The sequence below is a fragment of the Betta splendens genome, chromosome 14, assembly GCF_900634795.4.
Source record: "Betta splendens chromosome 14, fBetSpl5.4, whole genome shotgun sequence".
Classification (NCBI taxonomy): Eukaryota; Metazoa; Chordata; class Actinopteri; order Anabantiformes; family Osphronemidae; genus Betta; species Betta splendens.
The window spans coordinates 14,345,456-14,366,687 of NC_040894.2; the positions used below are offsets into that span (position 1 = coordinate 14,345,456).

The 21,232-nt window shown below is 42.1% G+C and overlaps 3 protein-coding genes across 14 annotated transcripts in view; 1 reads left to right on the top strand and 2 right to left on the bottom strand.

The window, feature by feature from the left end:
• serpinh1a (serpin peptidase inhibitor, clade H (heat shock protein 47), member 1a) overlaps positions 1 to 1,590 on the bottom strand; it is a 5,818-nt gene extending 4,228 nt beyond the window's left edge. Inside the window, exon 1 of the mRNA XM_029173858.3 lies at positions 1,435 to 1,590. The gene's annotated coding sequence lies outside the window, so the exon portion shown is untranslated. The remainder of the gene's footprint in view (positions 1 to 1,434) is intronic.
• Positions 1 to 13,728, top strand: part of gdpd5a (glycerophosphodiester phosphodiesterase domain containing 5a) — a 21,797-nt gene extending 8,069 nt beyond the window's left edge. The window contains exons 2-18 of one of the 8 annotated variants that reach the window (XM_029174386.3): positions 2,400 to 5,154; positions 7,253 to 7,426; positions 8,753 to 8,856; positions 8,937 to 9,030; positions 9,105 to 9,164; positions 9,251 to 9,349; positions 9,480 to 9,573; positions 9,683 to 9,828; positions 9,904 to 9,986; positions 10,251 to 10,401; positions 10,517 to 10,738; positions 10,914 to 11,059; positions 11,207 to 11,354; positions 11,685 to 11,767; positions 12,049 to 12,063; positions 12,225 to 12,358; positions 12,970 to 13,728. In XM_029174386.3, the coding sequence (XP_029030219.1) occupies positions 7,310 to 7,426; positions 8,753 to 8,856; positions 8,937 to 9,030; positions 9,105 to 9,164; positions 9,251 to 9,349; positions 9,480 to 9,573; positions 9,683 to 9,828; positions 9,904 to 9,986; positions 10,251 to 10,401; positions 10,517 to 10,738; positions 10,914 to 11,059; positions 11,207 to 11,354; positions 11,685 to 11,767; positions 12,049 to 12,063; positions 12,225 to 12,358; positions 12,970 to 13,061 (1,788 nt within the window). In that variant the 5' untranslated portion in view covers positions 2,400 to 5,154; positions 7,253 to 7,309 and the 3' untranslated portion in view covers positions 13,062 to 13,728. Of the gene's footprint in view, positions 1 to 2,197; positions 5,160 to 7,252; positions 7,427 to 8,752; positions 8,857 to 8,936; positions 9,031 to 9,104; positions 9,165 to 9,250; positions 9,350 to 9,479; positions 9,574 to 9,682; positions 9,829 to 9,903; positions 9,987 to 10,250; positions 10,402 to 10,516; positions 10,739 to 10,913; positions 11,060 to 11,206; positions 11,355 to 11,684; positions 11,768 to 12,048; positions 12,064 to 12,224; positions 12,359 to 12,969 lie in introns of those variants that run through there. The other 7 variants (XM_055514652.1, XM_029174389.3, XM_041073801.2 and 4 more) reach the window with 7 other exon arrangements.
• Positions 13,729 to 14,006: 278 nt separating this feature from the next.
• samsn1b (SAM domain, SH3 domain and nuclear localisation signals 1b) lies at positions 14,007 to 20,876 on the bottom strand. 5 transcript variants are annotated; one of them, XM_055514649.1, is made up of 15 exons: positions 20,764 to 20,876; positions 20,172 to 20,306; positions 19,933 to 19,976; positions 19,783 to 19,823; positions 19,243 to 19,323; positions 19,014 to 19,105; positions 18,150 to 18,255; positions 17,667 to 18,061; positions 16,483 to 16,560; positions 16,267 to 16,377; positions 15,299 to 15,410; positions 15,054 to 15,190; positions 14,725 to 14,913; positions 14,482 to 14,632; positions 14,007 to 14,276 (listed from the first exon to the last, which is right to left on the bottom strand). In XM_055514649.1, the coding sequence occupies exons 1-15, from the start codon at positions 20,785 to 20,787 to the stop codon at positions 14,116 to 14,118; spliced, it is 1,857 nt and encodes a 618-aa protein (XP_055370624.1). In that variant the 5' UTR covers positions 20,788 to 20,876; the 3' UTR covers positions 14,007 to 14,115. The 5 variants fall into 5 exon arrangements, with proteins under 5 accessions (XP_055370624.1, XP_055370623.1, XP_055370625.1 ...); XM_055514648.1 differs by having other exon boundaries at positions 19,014 to 19,108; XM_055514650.1 differs by lacking the exon at positions 20,172 to 20,306 and having other exon boundaries at positions 19,014 to 19,108.
• Between the last annotated feature and the right edge of the window lie 356 nt (positions 20,877 to 21,232).

Here is a 21,232-nt window from a genome sequence, read left to right on the forward strand (position 1 = left end):
TAAATGCAGCTTTCTTTTTAATTTTAGTCGTTGGCTCTTCTTCTGCCACACTGGCTATTTTACGCTGTGCAAAGAAACGTGTTTGCTAGCTTGGGGGTTTTAATTTAGCGGTAAAGTGTTACGTGTTACCAACCGAAGCAGCCCGTTTAAAAGGTAGCGCTTGTAAGTAAGACACGTGACCGAGACAAGCGTCTTAACATGTGTCAAGATCAAGTCGTGGGCGAATTTAGCCAAGAGATTCCGGTAATTTTTCAAAATAACATTGTTCAGAATCACACAATAAATAAAACGGAAATTATGTGAGATTTCTTTCGTGTCCCAGTACCAATTGACCCACGGACCAGTACTGGTCCGCGGCCCGGGGGTTGGGAATCACTGCTCTAGCAGACATACTGTGAACGGCTGCTTTTGTCATGTAAACAGGGCCATCACGCGCACAAGTAGCGCAAAAAGTGAGGCATTGATAAAAATACAGAAAAAACATTTTTACATATATTTGGAAATATACCAACAAAAGGTGAGTTTGATTTTAGCAGTCATCCACAATCGAAATTGAAATATTATAATGTGCCCATCCCCGGCTGACCGCGCCCCCTGCAGGACAACACGTGGCAGTGTCTATCGATCCGGCTTACTGGCCACCACCAGCTCATTCTGTTATGGGTTGCTTATAACAGATAGCTATTCCCTTCAAAATGGGGCATTTTTGAGTTCTGACAATATGTAGTAGAAACTTGTGCGTGCTACTGGTCATAATATGAGCTACTGGAAATATAACAATAAAATGAGTTTTGTTGTAATTCCTACTAACACATACTATAATTTTTAATATAAAACCACAACTCACAAGTGAGAGCATGAAGTCAGCAAGAGAAGGGGGGATCTGTGTTTCATTTGATTTTTACGAGAAATCAAGAAAAGCCTGAAGAAACTATCACATGCCTTTTATTCTTTGCATATGTGTAAAATGTTCTTTCAGTACTGTTTTTATGAAAAAAATCAGTTGTATAAAAGGAAAAAAACCATGTGTGTGGATGTCTCCATAAGATGGCATAGTGAGACACAGGTTCAGCCTGCAAACCCACACCCCTGTGTTAAAGCAGTACCGGCCCTGTTTGTGGAACAAAAGCAGCTGTTCACACATGAGTTTGGATGTTAGACACAGCAAACGGGGTTTTTCGACCCGGCCTAGTTGTGGAAGTTAGGTGCAGAAAAGTCCAGGAGTGCTATTAAACCTACAGCTTTGATACAGCAAAATGTTCCTCTTAGCATTTTATAGCTTCTTGACCAACATTTAGTCGGTAACAAACTCTTTACCCAAATATTATTCTTTGAATGTGGCTCTGCACTGTCTTTTTTATGCCTTTCGTGACCCCCCCCCCCCCCCCCCCCAAACACACACACACACTTCCTGTCTCACTCATTTTATCTTACCTTATTTGGTTTTTTCAGTATTTTAGAAAGTTATCCTTTAATCGCTTAAGTTATCCCCTGGTGCTGATCTCCCCTATGAGGCTAGTGTGTCTGGGTTGCACAGTTGCAGAACTAGCAGTTCTTATCTAAAGTGTGCGCACTGGAATCTTACTTTCAGGCCAAACCCACCTAGTGTTTGTGGTCAGTGGGAAAACATCCTGCCCCCCAAGGTCCTAAAGCCTGAATACTGTATGCGGGAACGCTGGAGCACAGAGTGAATGTGGGAGCTGCACAGTAAAACCTGTACTTACTTAGGTGCTGTATGGTTTCTGACCTAGACACAACACATAACCTGTTACAGTAAAAGCTTTTTTTTTTTTTTATCAGACATTTAGTTGTAGTAGTCAACAATAGAGGCAATTAATAATTTAACTCTGATTTCTTTAATTTGTATCAACTTTGGTGACATATACAGCACACCCTTGTAAAGCAAATGCTGAGATATCTACAAACTTTCCACAATTTGTTCAGATATGTGTTGCACATGGTTCTTCCTGGGTCTGGGCTCTTATGGGTTAAAACTCAATCATAAATTTATAACCATGATTGTATTTGTCAGATAACTAAAAGAAGTTGAAATTAGCTTTAAAGAGAGTTTTAATCTCATTTGTAATGTGTCGTCTTTAATGTGTAAAGCTACTGGAGTGTTCCTTTTGAACAATCCTCCATAAGGAACCCAGGACAAATTTTGAAGGCTATCACTAGCAGAACGAACAGTAACATGAACGGGACAAAACCCAAAGCTTCAAGTCCGACAGCTCAACAAATATGTCTGATTGTCAGATTGTCAACAATGCACCTCGGTCAACTTTTGAATCATTGTCATCTTTTTAATCTTGTCATCATTTCACCTTGGTCACCTTTATACTTGTCTAAATCTCAGGTTGCATGTTTTCCCAAGAATGCTTAATTCTGTCCTTCATTAGGTCATGCGTATCCTCCCCCCTGGATGGGAGTCACTCTGTGGACATGGAGAAGTGGAGCAGGCACCAGGAAGTTAAAGAATGAGCGGATGCGTGTCTGGTGTGACACTGCATGCATCGTTGTCATTTACTGTGTTGTACTGTATCTAAACAAAACATTGTCTGGGTGTGGCATAGGGAGATGTTGGTGTCATTAACATAATAATAATATGTTGTAATGCATTTTGGTTGTTTTTACACTGCTTACCTTTCTACCAACACGTTATTGGTACATAAGTCCTCTTTTGGCAGAAGCAGTAACTGTCACTGAAGCAAGTAATTCCCATGACCAGCAGAGGTAGTCAGAGAGCAGTGAACACAGATGGAAGACTCACTTCTGCTGGTGTTACAACAACCAGTGGCAGGTTATTCTCATTGTTAGTAGAGCTAAGCACATACTAGAATTTTACATTCATGTTATGTTACACTAGAAATCCAGATTTTGAATTACCATTAATGATGTTGTCTAAAATGTCTCATGGCTACACATTTACAGGTGCACTGTCACAGATCGAACTTCTAACAGAAGCTCTGGTAGAGTAGTGCAGAACTGCGAATGTCATGGATTTAAGGAGTGTGACGTAATTGTCCCAAGCCAAGGGTTAATCTGTTGACTGCTCGGCTCAGAATAGCTCTCGTTCAAGACGTCGCTCATCTGCTGTGTCTTCTTTGCAGCTCTTGGTAACACATGGCCTCAGTACAGTACAGTGATGTGTCCAGCTGATGTAACAGGCATGTGTAGAAGAGCTGTGTGTGAGTAAGTGTGTGTTGACAATGAATAATATTTAAATAGTAATGCAGTCCTATTTATGTCTGGCCTATTATTAATGTCTCAAAATGTTTTAAATTAATCTATTTTCCAAGTTATAACAACTTAACTCTTACTTTAGTGCGATTTGTTTTATAACCACAAACCTTACTCGAACAACCAAACTCGTGCACGTTCCTGGGTGGAAAATCTTCTTCTTATGTACAGTAACTCTCTGCTGCTGTGAGAACTATAAATTCACAAATGGAAATGTAATAACATCAGAAAATGGATAGAAACTGAAATACAGCTGCTTATAGTGTTGGAAAGTGTAATAGCATTTAATTAGTAAAAACTAATTCCCATTAAGGCACATCCTCCTCCGTTATATGGAACGTGACCGTCTGATGTTGTTAAGCCTTTGAGCTCATGTTTCTTGGAAAGTCTTGTTCGCAGTGCACCATCCTCAAACATCCTCATAACCTCTAATGTTCTCACGCTTGCTCAGTTCCAAGAAGGGTAACTACACTAACAGCAGCATGTCCCTGAAGGGACCAAATCCAGCCCACCCTGCGTGAGGACTTCAGGCCTCCTACTGGGAGCCCTAATTCACTTATCTCATTTTGAATCATTGTGGCTTCTTTACCCAACCAAGCCAAAACTCAGATAAATGCTTCTCTAAACCAGTTGTCCGGCTAGGTTGTGTACTTTTTGTGTGTTTCATTTGTGTTTCATGGCCTGCTTAGGCTTCACCTGGAAGCCATGTGTCACGCTATTGGAAATTAGTTAAATTTAACTATTTGATAATAGAATAATACAATACTGACATCAATACATATTGTAGCTGACTCCATTTTAATTTGTTTTTGAATTTTTGAGAAGTAGACAGACAATTTTAGGACTATGCTACAGAACAGAAAGTGACAGAAGTAGTTTTACAATTGTTTGTATGTGTAAATTATATGATTTATTTATGTCTATTGTATTTAAACTTTAAACAAGGTGAGGTAGTATTAAGCAGAACCCTGAAGGAACATTGATGTACCAATTCGAGGAAGAGGAGTTATTAAAGGTCAAATTTCTGGTATTGTTGTGAATTGAACTTACTTACTGTACGATAGTTTATTGATGGATAACTACAAAACCATACAGTAAAGGTATTTGATATTTGCTGTGGTAGTAGTCGAGGTAGTACTAAGCAGAACTGTGAAGGAATGGTGATGTACCAATTTGAAAGAAGTCATTTTATTCAAATCCAAGTTTTAGAATAGAGGCCAATTCCCTTTTTATATTTTCCATCAGTAAATATTTTTTTAAACATTCACTCTAAATTCCATAATTTCTTACATTTGCTTCGTCTCCTTACGAAATTAATCCTAATATCGCCTCAGTTGCTCATTAGAATGAGTGAGTCCGCTCTTCTCGGTGATCGCAACTCGGTTACCGTAACTATCCCACGAATCGCGCACCTCGAATATAGCGACGGCTCATTTGATCACGGAAACGCAAACAGTGGCTCCTTTGACCGCGGTATTATGCACGCTCTAAAAAATATCCTTCCTCAACTCACGTTGTCTAAACCCTGCAAAGACTAGATATTTTGTGCAGTGTGGGCCACGGCTCCACCCACGCCTCCGACGGTACGGATTACAGTTTCTAACTCTGCCGTGTGAGCAGTAAAGATGCGTTTATATTAAGAAGACTCGTTGTTTTCTTGTTTCATTCAGTGAAATGTCCCTTACTCGCTGCGCCGGTACTGCGTTAAACGTGCGTAAAAAGCGGTGTTAGTGAGCGCAAAACCAGTCTGTTGTGCGCCTCCTCGTTCCCTCACACTGGCCGAAAGCTACTTTATAGATATGAATCCGTAAAGTCTAACAGAGAAGAGACAGCATGTCAGCGACGGTGGAAATAAGAGATTAACGAGAAACTCCAGGCGTTCGGTGTTGTGGGATAAAACGCGCTACCGTGGAGGTAAAGTGAGTGACTGTGCGCACTTCTGTGTAACTGTTATCACAATGTTGTGTTTGTGCAATTAGAATGTGATCTGGCAAGTATGGCTGCTCATTTTTAAATTAATTTAAAATTATTTTATGCTGAACAACATTATGAAACTGCTACAGTTCACTGAGCAATTTGACCAAAATATTACATACTTATAAAGCTATGAGAAGGGTAGTTGACATGGTACGTTTTACTAGTTTGGGAATAAAATATTAGTTAGTAGTGATATAATTTTTGTAAAGCAAATTAATCCAGCTTTAATTGCTTTGGTGAGTTTGTCCACACAAACCCGATTAGCCCAAGAATTATCTGATTAGTTTTGATCTCTATCTGTACCCTGGCGGCCCTGTAGCATAATTTCCATTATCTGTTAGACTTTAATTATCTTCACTGAGTCAGACTCATTCGCGACCTGCACGTGCACGTGTAGTGAGGAGCTGCATTTCACAGTGAACATGCTGTTCTTCTTTGACAACCTGATGAATAAAAACGTCATGGGTTTGACAGCAGCTTTGTTAGCAGTTCTTGCCCTCATGGATAATGAACCTTAATTGAGTCTCTATTTTTGGCCTAATCTGCTAAAAGATTAAAGACAATATTAATGAATACGTATAAAAATTATATGAAGGAGTGAATGATGAAAGTCTGGAAAGAGGCAACGCTGACCGAGCTAAAAGGCTAATAATAAAAAAGATATGGCAGCGGCCCTGTGGTAGTTGGTTGACTGAGATTTAGTGAATTATTGTATTATTATTTTTCAATGAGCACATAATTGCGTGGGCTGTTTGCAGCCTTAGAGGTAAGTAAGGTTGCACGTAACCAAGTAACTTCTGAAGACTGAGCAGCAAGTGGACAGTCTTTATATTGTTACACATGTATGTACAGTAAATGACAAATATGTAAAGGAGGCTCAACTTATGCCAGCTGTTAACAGGAGCAGCAGAATTCATGCTATACTTTTTTTTTAAAAGGTACCCTTTTCTTCACAAACCTTTTTTCTATATATGGGGAATTGGTAGTTGTGGGTGTTACAGGATCCACTTTTGCTCATGGGATTCAGTTTCAAATGCAACATATGTTTAATTAGAAAAAAAGTGGCAGGCTTAATCTAAAAAAACATAATGTATGTCTTTAATGGTTACTGTTAAAAAGCTTGATATCCATTTTCCTCATTTGTTTGAAGACTGGGTCAATGTATGAATTTTCTGAGGTGAAATTTGTTCTCCGGTCATGCGGTCAAAGTCACTTATGACTAATTGCAGATAGGAAAGTTGCCTAGGGCACATGTTCTCATAGTTTTTCTCGTATTTCACAGGTAAAAGACACAGCAAGAGCAATGTTCATCAAAAACATTATATTATCTCAGCTTTAGTACAAGGCTTTAAATAAACAATATCATTTCTAACCCTGTAAAGTGGGTTGTGTGTTTCATAGTAAAATGCTTGGTGGGTTTTGGTAAAGATAGTCAGGCTGAACAGCTCTACATTCAAACTCAAAACCTTACTAACTAACTCAGATGTTGACACAGTTGTTCAATTTAAGAAACTAAGCTACAACATCCCCCAAAAAGTAACAGACACATCACCACCACAAGCCATGGAAAATATATGCTGTGCCAAGACATTTTGTCTGATACCAAGGCAACGTAATTTTTTACGTTTAGAAGACGCAACTTTGAGGACAACTTGCTCGATTATTTCTGTTGCTGATGTGTTTTCGTTTTTGGATTAAGTCATAGTTACCAACGTCTACCTCTACCTGCTAATTTACCACCATCATAAATTCCTAGATCTGTGAAGGCTCAGCGACTGTCAAGCATACGGTATACTGTGGTATTATGTCTGTCCCAGATGTTACTTATGAACAAAAATAGTCTGTTGGCTTGATCTCTAATGTTGTGTCTGTAAACAAGCTCCAGGTCTGTCAACATGTTCAAGCCGTTTTATGAAAATATAATACGACTGGGCATGGTACGTTTAAGCTCTGTACTCTGGTCCTATGTTTGATAGGTTTAGTTTGATAATAGTTTAGTTAGGTTTGTCGTGGTAACACTTTGGTCCTCTTTAAGGCTCCCAGTCCTATGTGGGATGTTAATGAAATGGTGGTGCATTGGCGCTGAAGGAGCATGGTGAAACACCAACCCTTACAGGTCTACGAGAAGCAGGTCTTTGTGTCCTTTGTCACTGGGATCTATGGTTGCCGCTGGAAACGTTACCAGCGTTCCCAAGACAATAGCTCCAGGGTAAGGTGACACCTTTTCATGTATTATAGATATCATGTCATATCATAGCATCTATGTCTGTCTGTCCCTCTGTCCACCTACTGAGTTGCGATAGTAACTACTCCTGTAGTCATATAATTAATATATTTAGTTCACTGTGAAAAATAATATAATAATAATAAATAGTCGAGGGGACTGCTACCAGACATTAATCTCTCATTCTATTTTCTTGATTTTTTTTCCTAAAATCTGAAGCGACCATTTGATCAGGCTCTGGTGACTGAATGAGCGCAGTGTTAAGAAGTGGGGCCAGACACCCAGCTGTGTTGTGGACCCACTGTGTGTTCCCAGCTACTTTAGCTATGTGTCTTATCACAAACAGCCATCGACTCAGCCATAAATTAGTCCATCTGCTGAATGTGAGGCCATCGCAGATGACGCTGGATGCAGACTGGGGGGTAAAACACCAGATCTCAGACGCTTGTGTGCCGCCACTGCCTCCATTTACAAAGCGCCATGTAGTCACACATGCAAAGAGGAGGAGACCTGAGCAGACAGATGAGCATTCATATGCTCCTCATACTGCAGGACAGTGCAGCATCGATTTTATTACTTTGGACAATCAGTGAGTTCATCCAGTCTGAATTTAAAGCTTCCATATGTTTCAGCTTAATTGCATTTTTAGAAGTAATCAATACTGAACCTAACTGCACTTACTGTATTGAGAGTAATGCACTAATGGCACACAACTATGTTACAGTAACCCAGCCAAAGGCAGGGTGTAGTAGTGATTGATGCTTTAATATAATAATTAAGAACAATACATCATATAATACACAGAGATGAATCAACCCCTGTGGTTTGGCTGGCTACTCCTTGTTCAGAGTTGGGCCCTAGGCCTCCCTGATGCACCTGAACCTCCCTTCTTCAGTAGAGCCATTTGCTCTTTACTTGCTCACACGTCTCATTATCCAGCGCCCTCTTATATAAGCCAGTGGAAGTCCAGGCACGGTGTGGGGTAAAGCTGATCAATGCTCAGCAGGATGTTTGGATTGGCCTATCATGGTCTACACCTCCCTTCACACAGCATTAGCTGCTAAACCTATTAACTACTGAAGGGAAGAGTCCTTGAGTGCTGCACAAGCTCTCCTCTGGGCCTTTACTAAACCTTGAATGTCAGGAAATGGCTGAATCCTGAGCACAGACTGGTTAGAAGATTGGTAATAATGTGGCTTGATGACTTGTTCATGGTTAAAAATGATCACAGCTTTCATTTAAACCTTCCTGTAACTTGACTTATTCTTTCATCACAAACACTTTGCCTGTCGTCTGTGTTTTCCTTTGCAGTGGGAGTGTACGTGGTTCCTCATCTTGTGTAGCTCCTTCCTTCTGCTTCTCTTCTGGGCCTACTTTTGGTTGGTGGCGCAGAATGACTTTAATGAATTCAACTGGTGAGTGTGCTTCCCACTGTTGTGCACGTTTCATATAGATATAAATAAATAACTAAAGGCAGGCATTTTGCTTTTTATAGGTCAGTGTACAATCGCTCTGGAGAATGGCGAGATGAGACAGTTCCGCTCCTCGCGTCCACCACCGTAGGGTTCAGCTACATCACATTTCTACTGGTAACAGCCTTCTTTAACTCACATGCTTATTGAGGAGCGCGACTACCACCAACTAAACCTGACCTCTCTTCCAGATCTTAGCGCTCTTCCATATCTCCCTGGGCCAGCAGCTGAACCTCTACTGGGTTCACAAGGTTCGTGACTTACCACTTGCAACGCTGAAATCAATCTGCTCCACACGCACTTGTGTTGATTGCTGTTCACTGTTTCATCTGTGCAGATCGGCGTGTTGGCTGCGTTGCTCACCACCGTCTCTGGTGTGGTTTCTGTTGATGACATTTGGGGAGATGAGTGGGACATCATGCTTGTATCGCTGCAGGTTGGTTTGGTCCAGACAGGACAATCTATAAGATCTTATTTTTATGCTTATTTCTGGTAGGTGTATTTTTTTCTTCCTGTCTGTAAAGTGGGCATGAGCTAACCTATCCTATCTTTATGTCTGTTGCCAGGCCACAGCACCTTTCCTACACCTTGGAGTCTTGCTGTCAGTCACTGCTGTCAGCTGGTTGGTAGCTGGATATGTGGTCCACAAAGAGAGAACCAGTAAGTCTTAACTGTATTTCAAAGGAATAAAGCTCAATCTGTGCACTCCTTTTTCGTTTATAAAACTGTATCATACAGCCACAACAGTTTTCTCCTGCCTCTGTTTCAGATTTCCAGGTGATGGTGTTGTTGGTGTACGTCATCATCCTTATTGCCGTGTATTTGGCACCACTCATGTTTACCTGCCCCTGCATCATGGACCAGCATCGCCTCAAGCCTCGACCAGACATCATTGGTCAACGTGGAGCTCCGATGGTGAATCTAAAGAATGGAACTTTTCTAAAAAGTGCATTGATTAAAACTTCTTAAAACCATGTTCTTTTTTTTCAGCTGGCTCCAGAAAATACCCTGATTTCTTTCAACAGGGCTCTGCAGCACGGAGTCGACTCCCTGGAGGCCGATGTCACTATCAGGTTATTACTCACACTCACGTTCATAACACTTTATTCCAGGCTTATTCATATTTTATAAGTTCTCTGACGTTTTGCACATGAGTCCTACAGGTAAGATATGGCTGGTTTGGTTGACATGATTAAATGTGATGACACAGATTCAACAAAATGTGAGCTTGTGAGTGCGTGTGCAGGAGATATGAAAACGTGAGATCTGTGGGTCAGCACATCTGCCATGAATCCCGTCTGCAGTAATTACAGATGTTCCCACTTTGTCTCTCCCAGTGTGGACGGGGTTCCCTTCCTCATGAGAGACCGCACACTGAGGCGAACCACAGATGTTGGTAAAGTCTTTCCAGCCAGACAGTTTGAAGACGCATCTCTCTTCAACTGGACAGAGATTCGCTCTCTAAATGCAGGCCAGTGGTTTTTAGAGGTACTGAATATCCACTTGGGCTTCGAATTGATCATACACAGCTAATAAATGTGTTTTGTCCATAAGCAGAGCCACATGTTTCCTCCCTTTCAGTGCCTTCTTGTTTTCCTTTCAGAATGACCCATACTGGACAGTGGAGACCCTCACAGTCAGGGACCGGAGCAGAATAGGCAACCAGACAGTTTGCAGTTTGCTGGAGCTGCTGCGTTTGGCAGCCAGGGCCAACAGCTCGACGCTGCTGAACATCCGCAAACCTCCGCCAGAACACCCGCGCTACCGGAGCTGGTTCATGGACACACTGTGGGCCGTGCAGAAAGCAGGGATCTCACAGAAGCGGGTGAGGACTGTGGGTCCCTTCATGAGTATCCTCTGATTATTTGAGATGTGCTGGTGTACATGTAGTATCCTAACTAGCCGCTGGTCTCCCATGGCAACCTCTGCATACTCCAGCGCATCCCACTTACTGTGCAGTAACTCGTCTGTACTTTCCCCGTCGTATGCGCTGTTGCCAGGTGACGTGGACCCCTGACACAGATAGGGGGAGGGTGCGAGGGCTGCAGCAGGCCGCGAATGAGAAGCTGTCAGTGGACGAGATAAGGGCGAGGGGAATTACGAGCCTGACCCTCCACTACAGCAAGGCCAGCCACAAAGACATACAGTAAGACCGGACGGCTGCTGATAGGCACCAAGTGTGTTGATTAGTTATGGAAGACGTGTATGTGTTAGGTTTGTAACATTTGTTGTGGCTTCAGTGACCAGGAAGCAGAGAAGCCTTTATTGTCAGTGCTGTCTTTTTTTCCCCTAGGGAGTATCTGGCCAACAACGTGAGTGTGACTGTCTACCCAGTGAATGAGCCCTGGCTCTTCTCCATTCTTTGGTGTAGTGGGGTGCCTTCTGTGTCCTCCAATGCCCCACAAGTCCTCCAAAAGGTGCCTTACCCCATCTGGCTCATGGTAAACAGCTCTGCCCTCTGTCTTTTTTATCTGGCATCTTTCACGCACGCACGCACGCACGCACGCACGCACAAGAACAGAAGGAGGGAGGAGGGAGGCCGATGACGGCCCAGCACAGCTCGAAGGCAAAGACACAGATACACGAGGGAGCTCAGTGTGGCAATCCTGTGGACGAGTCAGACACAAGGGCATGTGTCTGCACTGACTAACAGCTGTCTTGCAGTGTTTGTTTTTTTAGCGTGGTTCCTATCTTGTGTTCGCCTCAGGATGCACACATGTTGATGGTGACCTCTGACTAGAAACAGCTCTCCTCTTTTCATGGTCTTGCAGAGCCAGAACGCCTACAACTTCATCTGGATCACTTCGGATCTGGTGTCCCTAGCTATAGTGACTGGGATCTTCTGTTTTCAAAAGTAAGTTAAGTTTAGTTTAAAGGTTGGTATTAATATAATAAATGGTATCTCTGTGCTACATGACATTATGTGTTATACAGTGTCTCCGCATTTATTTTGCTGCTTCCACACTGACTGTTCATTCTGCTTTTCTTTTTTATTTCTTTCTCCTTCCCGTTTCCATGTTATACCCTCCTGCTGTCTTCCTGTGCCTTTTTCTTCTGCTCTGACATTCTTTCTTTGTCCTGTGCTTTGCCTGACGTGCATTCAACCTCCCTCCGCTGCCCCCTGGTATCTGTCAGCTATCATATGATCAGGTAACTGCTGTCTTTGTGCTTTTCCTGTTCCACACCCTGACGCTTATCTGCCCTTTTTGTCGTTGCAAGATAAATCATTTGTTCATCCAATATCCATTTATTAAAATGTTCCAATTAAAGGTGAACTGAATAATCTACCTCTTCCTGTCTTCTCCTAATAGACTGTGTCTGTACTGTAACAGGTGGAGGATAAACGGGATGCATAACTGTAACCCAGAACAGATTATGCTGAGTGCTGTAGCACAGCGGTCAAGCCGGGATGTCAACATCATGAAGGAGAAGCTCATATTTTCAGGTGCAGCTCTGCCTACACTCACAGAGGTTTCCTGTGATTATGACTAGAGGGAGTTTTGAGGTCCTTAATTGGCTGCTGTCAGGTATTTAGCTCCAGTACAATATTAGGTTGTAATGACAAATACTGTACATGTAGATGTTTTTGTTATATTGTTATTCAAACGGGTGCAGGGCGTTCTGTGTGCAGTACTACACATTACCACTGCATGGTGTTAAAGCATTGCTTTGGTGTAAGAAGCTGATCTCAGTCTGTTGATGCTACAATAAACTGTGACGCTGCATTTCCCTTTATTTGCTGAAAGTTAAAGAGAAGAAAGGAAATGATTTAGCTGAAAAAGTTTGAGTTTGTAACTTTTGTTTATGGAGCACATATTATATTCAAGTTCAGTAGTTCACAGGACACTTTTGTATTATCAGACAGATGTTTAATAGTCATATTTAAGGCAGTACAGTATATGCAAATCCACTAAACTCAGACTAGACTCCTTTGCATTATTAACTAAAGGCAAATAGTGGCCATGATGACCTGTATATGTACTATGAATGCTCAAATTCTGCAGATGTAGCAGCATATAGACATACTGCAACATTTATATAATATATCTTTTCCAGACTTGAATAATGGAGTCAACAGCACAGAGGAGCTTTCTCTGTATCCGGAGAATGGCTACGCCAGATACTCTCATGGAGGCCTCAGTCGCTGAGCAGAGGGCACAGCCACAACTGGGCAAAACACAGTAGATGTCAGTTCATTTCTTCAACTTGGACCTTATTATGAATGCAGATGCAGTAAGTGATGGAAGCACAGAAACCAAACAAGGCTGAACATCTTCAAAGTGAATTTTAACGTATCAATTCAATGGAACTCCATGTCTGACAATGTTACATGATAGATAAAGTCTGGTTTATTTGCTTAAACCTTGTAGACACACCTCCAGTATTTGAACTAGCAAAGCTGTACTATTACTTTTATTTTATGATTTTATTAATGTTCTGTATTATTCACAATGTGATGATGTTTTTATTTTTCCTTCATCAATAATGATTTGAACATGAATTGTATTCTCATCATGACATGCGTTTTTGTATGACAGACTGTTTAGGCTGCTGTGCGCTTCGGTGCAGTGTGACGGGGTGAGGGTTATTCTTTGTGCTTGTTGTCTTCTAATCTTCTATTCTGCCTCACGTCATGCCATGATGGATTTCCTGCATACCGTAGTTGTAGCAAAGGTTAAAACTTTCACATGGCTGCCTTTTTGTTAAATGCATATGGACTGTTAGCAGGTTTGTCTTCATAGTTTCATAGATGAAAAACATAGATCAGGCTACAACCACAGCTGCAGATCACAAATAAAAAGGATCTCTGACAAAGGTAGAATCTTTTTTCTATGAATCAATTAGCAAAATACAAACAATAATAATAAAAAAATATAAATACACTGATCACCAGTGCTACAGTAAACCGATAGTTGATAAAATATTTTGTAATAATTATAGTGTATTTTATAAAATCAACCGCTTTAAACTGTATGAAAGGAACAGCAGCTTGGCTTTAGAAAGCATTAGGCTCAATGAGAAAATCTGATCAGTACTGTGAGTAACTGCGACCTGTGGAGCAGCACACAGTCGCAATTAATAGAAAGCAAAATGAAAATATTTATTTTGTCTTTCTGTAGTTGCAGTAAATAAAACTGAGCTCATGTTGTTTGCAGTGCAGTAAAAAATACAGCCGTTTTATTGAATGATGATGAATGATTCTCATGCTGAAGCTGCTGGTGGAGGGGGTTGAAGGTGTGCATGTCCCGTGCTGCCGTGAGGGCCGTCAGATGACGTGTGGCAGCTGGAATCTCCTGGGTAGCTATGGTTCTTGCCGGGGGTCTCGGTCTCCTCGCTGACCTCATTCTCTGATGGACTCTCAGCTGTAAAGCAGGAACAGCGACGTTGATGTAGCATTAGAGGAGCAACACACACATCTGTCCTCAAGCGTCCTGCTCTATTTTCAGCTTGTCATCCTTGACCTCTGACCTCTTGAGGAGCTCGTACTAATGTCACCTCTGAGTGTCAGGTTTATCACGTCTCCATGACGCTGTCCTTAAAGCCTCTCATGCACTGCCCATCACTTACAGAGTAGTTGCTGCAGGCAGTCGACGGCAGCGAGCAGACGACGCCTGTGCTCTGGGTCAGTCATGTTCAGCTTCGCCAGGTGACGCTCCTCCAGACTTATCAGGTCGTCTACAGTCTGATAGCCATTCAGCTGCAGAGACGAGGCGTATTTCTGGTAATAGGGACAGACAAATGCCATTTACAACAGCCTTCTGTGTGGAACATTTCATAGGATCTGTCTAAAAGGAATGAAATGGAAGTTACCTCCAGACTGAGGCGTCTTAAAACTTCCTGGACGGTTGATTTGTGTCTCGCTCTGTGACTGTGTGGCTCAGGACTCTCCTCTGTCAACATGTCCACATAAATGAACTTGAAGTTTCCGACTCTGCCGTTCAGCATTCCTGTCCATATTCCCATAGGCGGCTTAGAGATGATGTCAATCACATCCCCTACCTACAGTAGATGAAAGTTGAAGTTTGATTGCATTAATTTATTGAAGACAAACAAAATCTAAAACCAATCTATTTATTCAATCTGCACTGGACATAAAGATCATAATACAGCAGATGATCCTTGTAGATGATGTGATTTACCTGAAGCTTGAGCGACTCTGTGTCATAAGGACTTGGCACGTGATCCGTATGGACTCTGGCTCTGCCACAGAAGAGGTCGTCCTCGAGCCTCAGGCTGTTACTGTTACTTGACAGGTCTGAGCCGCTGGTGACTCCACCTGAGGAAGAGCGACAACAACACGGTTCATGGGGAGAGGAGCTAATTACCACAACTATATAATTTATCAGATTAGTGAGGACTAGGCTCTGTGCCCATGTATGCTTACTGGAGGAGCTTTGTCCACTGTTGAGGCTGTAGAGGCTTTCCAGAGAATCACTGGACTGTCTCCTTCCACCTTTCACCTTCTTTGACGCTTCATTTATCGGTTTCTTTCCGTTCTGCAAAAAGAAAGAAACCCCTAAGTCACATTTTGATTTCCTCTTCCACTAAGTCGCTTTTGAATCCCTGTCATCTCTCACTGCAGGCAAACAAAAGGCAACTCCAGCTGACCGTAGCGCTGAGTCAGGGCCCTAAGCTGCTGCGCCTGATTCCACGTGTGATGGAGCAGCTCAGCATCCTTATTTATGCTGCGACACGCAGCTTCTCTGGCAAAGCGAAATCCTTAATCCTGCAAGAGTTGCCTGGCTTTTTATAGACTTAGGAGGTGCATGGTGAGCATAATCTCCTCGTACCTGGACTCGCCTTTTAGCTTTCCGTACACAGTATTCAAGTGTTCCAGTTAACTTTTATAAATGTGACATGTAGCCAGGATCAGAGTGTACCCACTGTATTTTTTTGCAGCAAACCTCGTCTGGATGAGAATAGAAGTGTGGACATTGCAGTTATGTGTGCTGTATGAGGCTTAAGCGTTAGGTCAGTAGATGCTGCTTTAGAGCAGTTGAATGAGTGGTATTCCTGATGACGTGCAACAGAACCATGTGTGTTGCAGCTTGTGTGGGCTGTATCTCATCATGATGTGTGTGCATCCGTTATTTGATGATGTGATGATGTCATATCAAATCATTCATTTGCAAATGTACTTAATAAACTCTCTGAGACGTGTTATGCACCACAGTGATACCGTTCATGATTCACAGCTGCATTAGTCATGAAACTAAGCAGATATTCATTCAGATGTTCTGTCTGAGCCTGATCTTAAATGTGGGTGTAAGAGGACGTCGGTAAATTCATGATGCTGTGAACTTTACACTGGTTGATTGTCAGCGTAACAGCTGTGCAGGGCACATGACGTACGACAGCCACCGGCGCATCCTCTGCTGTGGCCTCGCTGTTCTCCCTGATGCTCAGCAGCGGCATTCCCAGCAGCCCCAGCTGGGACGAATCAACGCTCTCGCCTTGTTTTTGCTACAGTATGAAACCAAATGCTGTAATGAGTGAGAGCATGAGGGATCTGTGAGAAAGCTTAACTCCTACATGGATCTGGCAGCTTGAGGAAATTGGTTTTCTCACCAGACTTTTCCCATAATCCTGCAGTTTCATTAGAAGTGGCTGATGTCTGAAGGCGTCAGATCTGCCAAATCTGGTCAACTGTTTAGGTGAAAGGCAGATTAAAACGTGTGTTTGACAGATGGCCGTGTTATCTGCCTGCCTGTGTTCTCTCTCTGACCCAAACAACATTTATTACCACTTTATGTATTTGGCATTAGGTTAAACCCTGGCAGCTGCACAGCTCTTTAGTAACATATTTATATCAATATTCTGATATTACTTGTATTAACTGTTTACTGAAATATAAGTTCAGTGTCATATGGAGAGAATATAATTTAGCCATAAGCTTCAGCTTCAACACTATTTACAACCTTAAACTTTTGTGTCACTGTTTTGGCTAATTATTATTTACTTACATTCATATAAGTGATACTGAATCAGAATCAGAATTGTTTTTGTTCGCCAGGTTTGTACAAGACAAACAAGAAATTGCATCCGGTTCGTCTTTTCATACCCTCATACCGAACAGCAATTATTTACATATGAATTAGAATTATATACATAAATTATTTGCATAAAGGAAATAAAGAACAGAATACAATAAAAAAAATTGCAACACATATGTTTTTACTGAGTCCTTTCTCTACTGTATGTGATGAAGTTCAGCTCAGACATAGCCTGGAGAAAGAAGCTAGCTCTGTGTCTGGTGGTTCTGGTGGCTATAGTTCTGTGGCATCTGCCAGAGGGAAAAGATTGAACAGTTTGTGTGCAGGGTGTGTTGGGTCAGCAGTCAGTCTTTTTTATATTAATTTATCATCCACATTAAACTTCAGAACCCAAAACTCCAAAACCAAATAAATACTGCAAAGTTCTGCATCATCAACACCAACAAAGCACCAATGTCATTAGATTTTTATATGATTATGACGTCATTAAATAGCACTTAATGAGGCTGAAAATGAAAGTGAGCTGTTATGCTTTGTTTCACAAGTGTTAGCTACAAATTTTTATTACAGATCAGTTAGTCTAAATGTTCTGGGGGAAGCTCTGAGGTGCAATTAGAAAGTCAGACCCTGTAAAGCACACTGATGATACTGTGGAGCTCTGTGAATAAATCTGCACCAACAGAAGCAGCTAAACATTCACGTGGAACTTTAACCGTGATATTCCTTGTACTTTGGTTCAAAACAAATGGCGTGTCTTACCGTATTTTGACAGAGGTGTAGATCTGTGATGGAGCGTACCATTTGTGGAGCCGGACTGCACCCTTTGCTGTCCAGCTGCTGCATCAGCGTCTCAAAGTCGTCCCACTGTGTGGCCTGAGGCAGCGACAGGGCTCCACTGCAACCCCACAGCTCGTGGCGAGCTTGGTGGCAGGTGTGGTACAGGGGAGTCCAGGGTTGGGGGCATTCAAACATGTTGGGCAGGTGATGTGGAACACATGGCCTCCACGATTCTTCTTCCTCCGACGCCTTATGGTTTTTGGGCCGTTTCTTCTGCGGCGATGGAGCATTTTCACAAAGCTTCTTTGCTGTCCTCCCAAGGTTGAACACTCTGGTCAACACTGGGTTGGTGTTACTCAATGCATCTGTTGAATTATCTGAAGATATGCAAGATTGTTTTTAATAACCACGGGTTTTAATGAAATAGCTTATCTGCCAGGTTAAACAACACACTGTGACTCTCACATGTGTTCTCCCCTCTTCCAGCTTCCGCCTGGAGCAGACTCTGTAACTTCGTCAGCCTTCTTGTTGTTTGGGTTGATTCTGCGGTGTCGGCTGCAGATTCAGTCTTCTATAATAGTAAAACATGCACCTAACGATCTATCCACACTTGTTTCCAGCTAAATAAACTGAACACAGAGAAAACAGATCCCGTGGCGTACTCATTAAGTCCCTCGTCCCTTGTTGCTTTCTGCTCAGACAAGAGAGCAGGCAAGAACGATATTGCTGTGCTGTTGCATCGTTATTATCAGATTGTTGTCATGAAAAGCCTCGAACAGGACAAAATCCCGGAATTTTAAAGAACACAGGACATATACAATGCCTTTATAAATGACATTTTGCAGATTAGGGAGCAGATTAAAGTGACCGGTGGATGATCTGTTTTGGCTGACATACCACCGACCTTCCTCACTTTACTTTCCCCCAAACAAACAAACTGAGTGAGTGAGTTAATACAGATTTAGATTAAAAAGGCTTTTTATGGTCATTTTAAAATAGCTTTTTTCTCTCTCGTGCTTTGTGCCACTTTTCCTGACTTCTGGCTTGCTTGAAGTACAGTAATCTACTCACACATTGCACTGTACACTATGCTGTGCAGAGATAAACAACCAGTGTCACATGCACCAACATGTGCACAAGTGTCCAGGTCTGCCAGGTGTCGCGATGCCATGGGGCCACGGACTTACAAAAGACTAAGCAAATAATTCTCATTAGTGCCAAAGTGAGTTTGTACCCGTGAGAGAGGCTTGTGTTAAGTTAGGAGCAGGTTGACTTGCTTTTGTCTGCAGTGCACTGTGGCTCTACTAGAGGGTGACACCTGCAGTTTACCTGAGCTGGATGATCTGTGCATGTCCTGTCACACTTCAGCTCCTTTCCTCTGCCTCCTGCCACGGTGCTATTGTGACAGAAAGCTTGTGTGTCTGCTGGATGGATGGAGACAGGCCAGACAATGCTTTACTGATCACATACTGTAATCAGATGAGTTACTGTTATGGTTGAGTTACACTTTAAGAGCCAGCGGCCTTACGGGTGGAAGTGCTGTTTGCTTTGGTCTTACCTTTGTTATGGGCATTCCTTTGACAAGACGAGTCCCTCCTGTTGGCAGATGACACACAGCAGGCATGACTGATTAATCTGTCTGGAAAGGAGAAGGGGCAGCAGAAGAAGAAACAGATGACGCTTCTATAGTGTTGGGTGCAAGAGCAAGATCAGCAGGTATGGAAACGCATGACAGGGGTGGACAAGACATCCGCTCTACAAAATTAACTAAAAAACTAAAGTCAATACAATTCTCTTTTATTTGTGTAGCGCCAGTTCCCATTGAAAGCTATCTCAAGGCATTTTACAAGGTGAGTTGTCACCTTACATAATTAAAACCCAACAAATCCCACATAAGGCAAGCGTTTAATTGTAACCAGTAAATAAATAGTAATTTACATAGAATATGTTATAATGTCCAATATAAAATTACCTGAAATTCAATGATTTTTATATTAAAAATTTAGATTCACAAGTGAACTGCACTCAGCAGGGGTCTGTGGGTATTATCTTTGTACCCACGTGTGACAAAGAGTTTTTGTGATCGTTTGGGACCAACCTCGTGTTGTATTTTCCAAAGTTGAGTTTGGTAGACACAACCTGGAAAGACAAACGTAAGAAATGTATATTTTAATTTTCAAATTCTAAACATTTTCATTCCAACATGTGAAACGAAAAATCATCAAATTATAAGTTAATTCAAACTCACTGTTTGTTCTCCTGTTTTAACTTTGTTTCATTCCGAGGTTCGTCCTTGGGTGAAAAAAAAATACAGTTATTAAAGCGCCGATTAGAGGAATCTTTACATTAATATAGACATCAGATAAACTTCAAGGCACTAAGTGAAGGTGTTCTCTTGTGTAACCCTCTGACCTTGACACCTGCTATACTGATTTTGGCCAAACTGTAATAAGCAGCAATGTTCATATTTAAAGATATTAGACGTACAGAACGGAGGGATGCGTGTGAACTTCCCCACTCGGGCTTTGGTGTCAGAAGGGAAGAGCTCCTCTGGGATTTGGGCACAGCCTCTGTGAATGTTTGACTGCAGGCTGGTTCATAAATGCTTTCTGTGGAGCCCTCCTGAAAAATGACCGTACACACCAGTTTGGACTTTACCCTGGAGAAGGAATAGTCCAGTTCACAAAGCAGAATCAATCTGACAGCAAACGAAGGTGCTTGTTTCAGAAAATCCTTAAGTGCAACCACAGCCTCGTTCGTGTGACTGCATTACTCTGTTTATGATCAGACAATAAATTCCTGACTGTTCCTGACTGCACCAAAGCAATTTCCCATACTGTAAACTGTCACTAATCATCAAATTTATCATACATGAGCTCATTTATCCACATATTGTTTGACATAAGGTTTCTGTTTCGCATCCTGACTTTGCATTTCATTTTCTGTTTCATAAAAAACCCTTACAATATTTAATGTAATCATGTATACAGTATAAAATTTATGTCTGTAAGTAGCACAAAGCTCATTATCAAAGAATAGAACATAGGCAAATGGTAGAGAAAGCTAAAGTGGATCTTACCAGACTGAAGCAGAAAAGGTTCATGGTAAAAGCTCTGCGTCAACAACAGCAATGGAGCTGAGTGGAGACAAGTTGTGCGCTGTGATCTCCAGGATGCACACACACTTTCACACTTTCACACGCCGCCAACAACCCCCCCACCCCCCCCCCCCCCCCCCCCCCCCCCCCCCCGCCCCCCCACACACACACAACGCTAACACACACCCATGCACCCTAACGCACCCTCTAGAGGAAAGGCCCATGCAGACCCCGCGCTGTCCACAGCCCAACGGCTTAATCCCACTTTTAAATCCTTTGCCATAATCCAATAAATGCAGTGAGCCATTGCTGCCCAGAACCAGGAAACACACAATAAAGAGACAACAAACAGCACACACAGCACTGTGTCTACGGTGTGGAACATATGAATAAGCACTGAGAGATATGGAAGTATTCAGTGACTGTAACAGCGTGTTTCCACTGAGAGGCT